Source organism: Polypterus senegalus, chromosome 9 (genome assembly GCF_016835505.1).
Source record: "Polypterus senegalus isolate Bchr_013 chromosome 9, ASM1683550v1, whole genome shotgun sequence".
Taxonomy (NCBI): Eukaryota; Metazoa; Chordata; class Cladistia; order Polypteriformes; family Polypteridae; genus Polypterus; species Polypterus senegalus.
The window spans coordinates 40,471,867-40,481,794 of record NC_053162.1 but is presented as its reverse complement, the minus strand read 5'-3'; the positions used below and the strand labels follow the sequence as shown (position 1 = coordinate 40,481,794).

The following is a 9,928-nucleotide window of genomic DNA, read 5'->3' as shown; positions in this document are numbered from 1 at the left end:
ATGACAACGTGAGTATGTCGGCTGATGACTAGCATCCTGTACGGCGTGATTCTTTCCCTTGCATCCGTTGATGGTCACGGATGGCCACCGGCACACAAGTACATTTATAAAAGGCACAAGAGGGTTATGACAATGCGACAAAATTTCATCACAACGAAAAACTGTCTGTGGTTAACATAGGAACCTGATTCCGTTTCTTTTCTGAAGTGTTGCTACTTCTGTAGCAAGTTTAATAAAACCGCCGCTGATGTGCCATATCCAGAGGTTTAGTGCCACCACTAAGCGCGCCCTGTCACTTCCTCAAATTAAGACGGCAAATTGAAACACTCTGCGTCTTTAAATTCAAGAGGCGCATTATTCCCTTTAGAAATTGAGTCACGTGTGATGCTCCCCCCCACCCCCCTCCCCCGTGATGTGGACACCGGTATAGGAAGGAGTCGCGGCCAGTTAGTCGTCGGCGCCAGTCGCTCGCACGGAGCCCCGCTGACTTGTCCCCCGGCGCTTCGTTCCCTGCTGCAGCGCTGGTCTTGCTGCTGTCTTTCCCGACGAGGAGCGGCACATCCTTCACTACTGACCTCATGGAGTCGGCAAGCTCCCCGGGGCCCACTGTCAGGCTGTATGAAACCGCCAGCCAAGTGCCTCCTGCGCAAACACCTGTTACCAGCAAAGCCCCGCCGGACTCTACATCTGTCGTGGTACATCCCGGCGTCCTGGACACAGAGCTTATGACCTTTGAGATAGTCAAGTGGGAATGGCAGTACGTGCAAGGACCCTACCTCATAGTGGTGTGGATCATGGTGGCCAGCTTGGCTAAAATCCGTGAGTACACGGGTCATTCTCGATCTTCCTGGGACAGCGCAAGCCGCAGTTTAGTGTCGCCTGATGAACATACTAGTCACGCAAACCTGCGGCTTATAATGAAATCTGCTGCCGTAATGAAGTAAAGCTTGTAATAAATGTGCATGTAACGGTGAAAAGTCCCAATTCGCGCAGCAAAATCGCCTGCTTTCAATGAGCAAAGTCTGTATGTTGTATAGTATATTGAGACACTGACGCTGTATCAGTTAACAATGGCTATTTTGCTGTGTAGTACTTTTGAAGAGTAAGCCAATGTCTTAGAATAAAACGCGTCGTTTAAAATAACAAGGGTCCCTTAGCAGTACAATATATCATCGGTATAGAATAAAAAAAGCTGCGAAACGTCAGTTTTTGCGTAGTCCTCATCCATCACGTCCAATACCTTCTATAGAAAATCAACTGCCCCAATAAAACCATCGTCACATAATGCGACTGCGTATGAGTTGTCCCTCCGTTCAGCGTGTCGCCCCAGCGGACCACCTCGACCTGACGGGTGCTCTTCTTGGCTCTGACTAATAATGGTAATGAAACATTTACAGCAGGCTCAGTGGTGTGCCGGCTGCCTGTCCTCTGTTCGGACCCAAGTTCTACTGACAGTACGGCCACCGTCTGTGAGCGGTGTGCTCCTGCTCTTTATATTCGGGCCGGTTTACTACGCGTGCTCCATCCAAAAAAAAAAAACCAAGGGAACATTAGTTTGTGAACCGGAGAGCCCTGAATCCTGACGGGCGCTTTGTGTCGGCACGATTCGCATCTACTCCTTGCGACCCTGTAACAGACCAAGTCAAGTACTCTCGCCAGAGACTATTCTTGACTAGAGCCCGATGCACAAGTAAGGTTAAAAAAATGTATGGCCGACTTCGATACGTTAAGTTTACTCTTACTTGGCACCATTCAAGGTGAACTCACACGTAAAAAAGATCAAACACGTCGTCAACATAATGCAATAACGGTAAACCGAAGTGACACTCGGCTTGCACACATATGCATGTAGTAAAGAGAAAAGCGGAAAAAAGAAAATTAAATGCATATACAGTACCTGCCGGCGCTGCGCTGGCGCCCCGTCCAGGGTCGGTGCGGTGCTTGATTTACGCCTGCTACTCACATCGATCTTTTCCTTCAGGTCAATGGAGAACTGAAATTTCTTCAGAGCATCTACTTACTGCCCCGTTTTCGTTTGCCACCCCAAGCTGTGCCATTTACTGCCGGTTAAAACTTTTTTCAAAAGAGAACATGAAGGTGCCGCATTCGAGTGTGTTTTCTAACGCGCAGTTGTCTTCCTTGACAGGACTCGGAGGTGAAACTGCAGTGGTAAATTTGGACGGGCATTCTGCAGTCCCGTGCGGTCCACTCTTTAAAATAATGTGGTAATAATGGCATTTTACTAAGCTGTGGGGTTCCTCTTAGAGCCAGTACAGTACTTGAGAAAGAACCCGTTCATTCTGTACAGATTTTTTACATATGTAATTATTTTTTCCTTTTGGTATTAAAGCTTCCTAATGTGTAGACAAAACAGACATTTTTAATTTTTAGGCTATCTAGAAGGGAACTGACAGGTAAAGAAAACCTGAACTTAGCCTGTGTGATTGTCAGCAGCAATCGGGAATCCACAGGTAATTCATTGATCTGTTATCATGGCGATTTTTGGAGCCTGTTTATGCATCTAAATAAATAAAGGCTCTTTATGGAGCATTCATGCGGATTGTTCTTTTGGGAACTAAAAATGGTTCCCCATGACGTCGCTCTGAAGAACCACTCCAGCACCTTTATTTTTTAAGAACAGCTCACTTGCCAGATTTGCATTTGCCTTTTCTCACATTTATTTGGCTGACGCCTTTATCCAATATGTTTCACATCATTTGAGATACAATTGCTTACAGTTGCTTTTCCATTTGTGAAATGGCTTGCCTGTGGTCATGCGGTGTCAGTAGTGGGATTAAAACTCAAAACCTCAGGATTTGAAGTCCAAAGCAGGCTCAGGCTTGACCGATGATCAACTAGACAAATTTCACCCGAATTTATCACACACGTTTACCAGACCCCAATCATTGCACCCTCCGGTTCCTGATACCCAATGAGAAGTTGGGAAGGCGCTTTATTATCAAGTAGAAACTCTGATGTGGTATAATATGCACATTTTCTCTTTCTGTATTATATAAGATACATTTCTGTGAATGTAGGTCACATATTTCTGCAGCTCTTCTTAACCAAATGCTGTGACTGAATTGTCTGTAGTTATATAAACCCAGCAGCACAAAAAGACAAAGAAGCTACTGATGTTTTTGTATTCAAAGATGTGAACAATGTGTGCACTTTACAAGTGCAGAATATTATATTCACCCCTGATTATTGTTCCTTATTTTATTTATATTCAAGGGAGTTTCATTCTTTGTGCTTTTTGCTGCCAGGCTACTTGTTAGATGGACTTGTACTTTAATTATGTTCGCAAAAATTGTACTCAACTATCAGGCCAGTACTCAAGCCACTTATTGTCCAGTACTAAAGCTGCTTACCAGGTCAGGTCAGGTTGTGGACCATTGTCACCCCCACCACATGACAAAACAGCTAAGGGTTCTGGTTGGCAACCCCCCCAGGCAAACGCATGGTCTAGTCTCACCCTCCAGAAATGGCCATCTATCTGCCGTGTGTTATGTGGGCATCCCCTTGGCCTGGTCCAGCCACTTGGGTCTTCAGCAATGAGGATCCTATGGGCCGGATCACCCTCAGGATATCGTGCCACATGGCCGTAGTGCCGTAACTGACGCTCCCTCACAATGCAGGTACTGTGCCTCATTCAGGACTCCATGAGCAACCGCTCATTCGACACAAAGTCCAACCAGTGGCAACCAAGGATTCTCCGAAGAGACGCAGGAGTCCAGTCTTCGTCTCAGGTCACTGGATAGCGTCCATGTCTCGCAACCATATAGCAAAACAGGAAACACCAGGACTCAAAAGATTTGGACCTTCGTCCTTTTCATAGATATCAGGAGCGCCACACACTCCTTACCAGCGACCCTCATGACCTCCTATGCTCTCCAAATCTGTCTACTGACTTCACAGGAAGAGTCAACAGGGGACATGAATGTTGCTGCTGAGGTAAGTAAACCTCTCGACAAGGTCAAAACTCTCTCCACAAACAGACACACTACTGATGGCCGAGTCCAAGAGGTCATTAATGGCTTGGATCTTGGTGTTTTCATCCAGGACACTCGCAAGCCCAGACACTCAGACTCCTCGCTCAGTCTCTTGAGATCCTCCATTGACTCTGCGAAGATCACAGCATCGTTGGCAAAGTCAAGATCAGTGAATCTTTCTTCACCAACAGGTGCCCCACAGCCACTGGATCCCACGGTATTACCCAACACCCAGTCCATACAAGCATTGAACAGAGTAGGAGCAAAAAGACACCCCTGACGAAGCTCAGAATCAACTGGGCAAAACGCAGAGGTCCTGCCTTCACTCTGCACAGCACTCACAGTACCAGTGTACAGGCCGGCCATGATATCCAGCAACCTTGAGGGGATCCTGTGAAATCTCAGGAAGTCCTACAGGGCAGCTCAATCAACTGAGTCGAACACTTTACGAAAATCAACAATGGCTGCAAAGAAAGTCTGTCGATATTCATGTTTGTGCTCCATGTGAACTCTCCGTTCCAGGATGCGGTCGATGGTAGACTTCTTAGGTGTAAGACCAGACTGCTGTGGTCGCTGGTAGGTGAGCAAGTGATCACGGATGACCCTAGCAAGGACCTTACCCGGCACCGAGAGCAGTGATATCCCCCTGTAGTTACCACAATCTGGGTGATCGCCCTTCCCTTTCCAGATAGGGATGACAGGGCCTATTTTCTAGTCAGTTGGGATGATGCCAGTCTCCCAAATGGAAGCAAAGATTGCTTGCAGTGCCAGGAGGACAGCCTTACCACCATCCTGGAGAAGTTCACCCGGATACCAAAGATCCCTACAGCCTTCCCTACCCTCAGCTGGTTCACCACCTGTGCAGTCACAGAGATTGGATGATTTACAGCTAATTGGAGGATCAGCCTCAAGAACCGTGAACCGAGAGATATCCAACGTCCGCTTACCATGCCTATAAAAAGTATTCTACCCTTTGGATGTTTTCACATGTATTTCTGATATAAAACTGCATCGCAGTAAATTGAATTTGGCTTTTTGACATTGACCAACAGAGATGAATTAAAAGAGACATCTACAAAGTGTTCTAAATTAACGACAAGCACACACTCAATTACTTTGTGTTTTATAAAGTGTTCACCCTGTTTAACATGGCACACCCATATCATCAGTAGTGCAGCAATTAGTTTTAGAAATTACAGAATTAATTCCGTGTATGTGGAAGGGCCAGCGTGTGCTGAATCAGTATAGTGGCCTAACCTATCCCAAGGCAAGATTTAGTAGATGTGCCTTTGGCGGCCATGACAGCCTTATATCTACGTGCAAAGGCCTCTATCAACTTTGCATGCCTGGACTGTTCTTGGTAAAGTTTGGTAAAGCTGCTGAAGCTCTGTCAGGATGCATGGGGGTCACGAGTGAACAGCCTTTTTCAGTTCCATCCACAGATTCTTAGATTGAGATCTGGACTCTGACTTGGCTACTCCAGGATATTAACGTTGTTGTATTTAAGTCACTCCTGTGTATCCTTGGCTTGGTGTCTTGTTGGAAAGCAAATGTCCTCCTAATCAGCTAGTTTTTTTGCAGACTGCATCCGGTTTTCCTCCCAGAGTTATCTGTATTTTGCCTTCACAAGTCTTCCATGGACTTCTGCAGAGCCACATCTTCACAGTATGATGCTGCCATGCCTCACAATGGGGATGGCGTCTTTCTGATATTTTGTTTAGCATTTAAACGTGGCATTTAGTCTCAATTTTGGTCTTGTCAGACCATAGGACCTTCTTCCAGCTGATCCCAGAGTGCCTTCTGGCAAACTCTGCAATTTTTTTCTCCTTTTTCACAGTGGCTTTCTCTTTGTCACTCACCCATAAAGCACTTGGGCCTCAGCTGTTGTCTGTTGTTTGCACAGTCTCTCCGAACTCAGTTGTCGTAGATTGTAACTTCTTAAGAGTTCTCATTGGGCTCTTGGTGGCCTGCCTCACTTGTTGTCTTCTTGCACAGTTACTCGATGTTTGTAGACGGCCTGCAGATTTACATGCCTGCCATACTCGTTACATTTGTTAATGACTGATTTATTTGCACGTCAAGGGATATTCAGTGACTTTGATATTTTCTTGTCTCCATCCTCAGACTCGTGATTTTCAATTATCTTTTCATGTAGTTTCTTGAAGTGTTCTGTTGTCTTCATTGTGCAGGTTAGGCAACCATACTGACTCGCCACAAGTTGGACCTTCCAGATAAGTTACAAGTAGACTGTAATCGGCTGAAACCCCAGACTGATGATGTGCATTAAAGTAATCTTGGAACTTGTAAAACCAGTTCGCTGCACCAGGTGTTGTATTAAAGGGGTGAATACTTATGCCATTAATTATTTTGTATTTTTTATTTGTAATTAGTTTAGACCACTTTGCAGAGATCTGGTTTCCATATTTAACAAGGTTTTTTGAATTACATCTAAGAATTGCACTAGATGTCTGACTAGATTTGTCCTATCTCAAGTAGGACATGAGAAGTAGTTTTGAAGAGTCCACATCCCAGTCCCAGCCAGGACCTTCTTCATTCTCCCATCTGAACATGCATGATGTCATAATTTTGCGGCATGCCTTTCTGCAAACTGGCACACATGAAGGCATTTGTAGTTTTCTGATACTAATGCTGAGGCCTCACCACAAAGATGATAATAACAGCCATCCTGTTCTTTTGGCTGCTCCCGTTAGGGGTTGCCACAGCAGATCATCTTCTTCCATATCTTCCTGTCCTCTGTATCTTGTTCTGTTACACCCATCACCTGCATGTCCTCTCTCACACATCCATAAACCTTCTCTTAGGCCTTCCTCTTTTCCTCTTGCCTGGCAGCTCTATCCTTAGCATCCTTCTCCCAATATACCCAGCATTTCTCCTCTGCACATGTCCAAACCAACGCAATCTCGCCTCTCTGACTTTGTCTCCCAACTGTCCAACTTGAGCTGACCCTCTAATGTACTCATTTCTAATCCTCGTCACACCCAATGCAAATCTTAGCATCTTTAACTCTGCTACCTACAGCTCTGTCTCCTGCTTTCTGGTCAGTGCCACCGTCTCCAACCCATATAACATAGCTGGTCTCACTACCATCCTGTAGACCTTCCCTTTCACTCTTGCTAATACCCGTGTGTCACAAATCACTCCTGACACTCTTCTCCACCCATTTCACCCTGCCAGCACTCTCTTCTTCACCTCTCTTCCATTATTCTGTACTGTTGATCCCAATTATTTAAACTCATCTACCTTCACCAATTCTACTCCCTGCATTCTCACCATTCCATTGACCTCCCTCTAATTTACACACATGTATTTTGTCTTGTTCCTACTGACCTTCATTGCTCTCCTCTCTAGAGCATATCTCCACCTCTCCAGGGTCTTCTCAACCTGCTCCCTACTATCACTACAGATTACAATGTCATCAGCAAACATCATAGTCCACAGGGACTCCTGTCTAATCTTGTCTGTCAACCTATCCATCACCATTGCAAATAAGAAAGGACTCAGAGCTGATCCCTGATGTAATCCCACCACTACGTCGAATGAATCTGTCGCTCCTACCGCAGACCTCACCACTGTCACACTTCCCTTGTACATATCCTGTACAACTCTTGCGTACTCCTCTGCCACTCCCGACTTCCACATACAATACCACAGCTCCTCTCGAGGCACCGTCATATGCTTTCTCCATAATAATAATGATAACAGCCATAATAAATAATAATCAAAGAAGAAGAAGGAAATTATAATAAGGAAGGATATTGCGCTAAGCTGCACACAAAATAATGGTGCTTTAATGGCATGTTATGGTTTTTTACTTGGTTGCGTGTTTTTTTTCGTAACAAAGCACCATTTAATTCTAGGAAGGGGTCTTTGCATGTTATTCTGGTTCTTTGTGCTTTGAAACACTTCCTAATATGTAGAAAAAACCCCAAATCTTCAATATATGATAGGCTACCATAGCAGGGCACAAACAGGTTAAGAAATCCAGGACTTAGCCTGAGCTATGGTATCCGTTTGAAATCATGACTCGCTGGCATTTCACAAATCTCTTACTATCTAGTCATGTTTTTTTTTTACGGTGTGGAGTCTGTTATCTTTCTCTTTCTATTATAAAAAAAAAAAGAAAAAACTTGAGACGAGACTTTTTCCCGGGGACGAGATGTGATTTTTTGAAGAGAGACACTTTCACTTCCTGCGAGACGGACAAGTCACGTCATACTTACAACCTTCAGACAAAAGTGCCGTGATACACAGGCAGAGCAGGTTAGAGATAATGGAAATAGGAAAATTCAAAAGTCTCAAAAAATGAGAGTAAAAATCGCGTTAGTGCAAACGAACGGAAAATATTACTCGGGGGAAATAACGGAACAGCGAAAAGAGATCGAATATTCAGGTGCTGTGCAGGCTTACAAACATTTGAAGCTCCGCACGAAATGCAGATCACGTGACACGGCAGCGGCAACAGCAGCACGCCAAAAGCTTCTCAAGCAAAGAGGAGGTGAAAAAAACCAACTGTTATTCGTTTGCCACTGTGTCACCGTTTAAGAGGGGTTTCGGAGAAGCGGCCGCTGGCAGGGCGTGAAAGGGCTTGGCGAGCGAAGCGAGCAGGAGGTGAAGCCCAATAGTAGATCTAAATAATTAAAAGGTTCTCTTTAAAACTTTCATGTGGATGGGTCTTTTTGTAACCAAAAATGGTTCCCCTATGGCATCGCTCTGGCATCTTTATTTTAAAGAGTGTATGTAATTGTGGGCACTTTGCAACAACAAGAATAATAATGTAGTGAATGTCGAAATAGAAGGACCGAGAGACACACTGATTGGGATCTAAGCCCGATAATGGGCTTGGTATTTTAACAATTAGTGATCCACAGCCATGTTTCCAGGAAAATCACCTTCCTGCTGTTTTGGCACACAGGAAATGCCTCCTAAAATAACAGTTCTACTGAAACTAGCCATGACTATTCTTACACCGTTACTGAAGTCACATTCAGTTTTCCATTCAGTGTTCTCAGTCATCTTCCAGAGTCGCCTGACGCGTTGTGCCTCCCTCTGTGAATTCCACCTCATCTTCTGTGAGACTCTCTTTATTCAATGTCCCAGGAGTCTCTGCCTGCCTTCTTGAACCTTCCTAGGCTTGTAAGGCATAAATGCCAATGTTCCCAGGGTTTGTGGGTTGATAAGCTCAGCGTGCATGTGTGACATTTCACTGTCAATCACCTATCCAGGCCCACTTATCTTCAAGGTAACATGCTAAATAGTACAATACTGTTTGCATCCATGACCACCAGTGTGTGGACAATGTGATGTGGACAATGTGATGTCTCCTGTTGGCCTTCGACTTTGTATACGTGGAGCTGAGTTGAGTTGAGATCAGATACCAGCAAATCCTAGAAACACTCCTGCTCCTAGTCGCTCATTTTTAGAAGGTGGAGTACAATTTATCAGAACATGTTTATGGGCTAAAAAATTCTTTTGGTTATGACAATGGATATGAAATCCTCATAATCCACAGTGTGCTAGTTGTAGTTTAATTTTTTAAAAATGTCTTCCTTTATTACACATAGGGTCCAGATTTTTCCACCAAGTAATAAGATTTTGTGCACAGTGACTGTTCTCAAGTGGGATAAAGTGTGGGAGAAATAAGAATACTGTAGTTTAGCAGAATTTCTGTACATCTAAGGGGCAGGACAAGGGTAGAAGGGAAGGTTTTAGTAAAGACCCTGAGTTCAAGGGCCTTCAGTAGTGCATTTCAAGAAGACTTTACTTCATGTAGGTATGCCAGTTCAGTTATTCATGAGTTGTCTTCCTTCTCTCAATTCTTTCTCGCAAAAAATCCACTGAAAATTCAACCTAAACATCTACCACCTGATGTCATCGTGTCCTGGGACTGCTGCTTTTCCATAGCCTCAGCTTGGCAT

General features: G+C 44.6%; 1 protein-coding gene across 2 annotated transcripts in view; it reads left to right on the top strand.

Annotated features, from left to right (window-relative positions):
- Window positions 1-425: 425 nt before the first annotated feature.
- The window catches only part of slc9a5 (solute carrier family 9 member A5), a 159,446-nt gene continuing 149,943 nt past the window's right edge, over window positions 426-9,928 (top strand). For both annotated transcript variants that reach the window (XM_039762957.1, XM_039762958.1), the window contains exon 1: window positions 426-819. In XM_039762957.1, coding sequence (XP_039618891.1) covers window positions 579-819 — 241 coding nt within the window. In that variant the 5' untranslated portion in view covers window positions 426-578. The remainder of the gene's footprint in view (window positions 820-9,928) is intronic.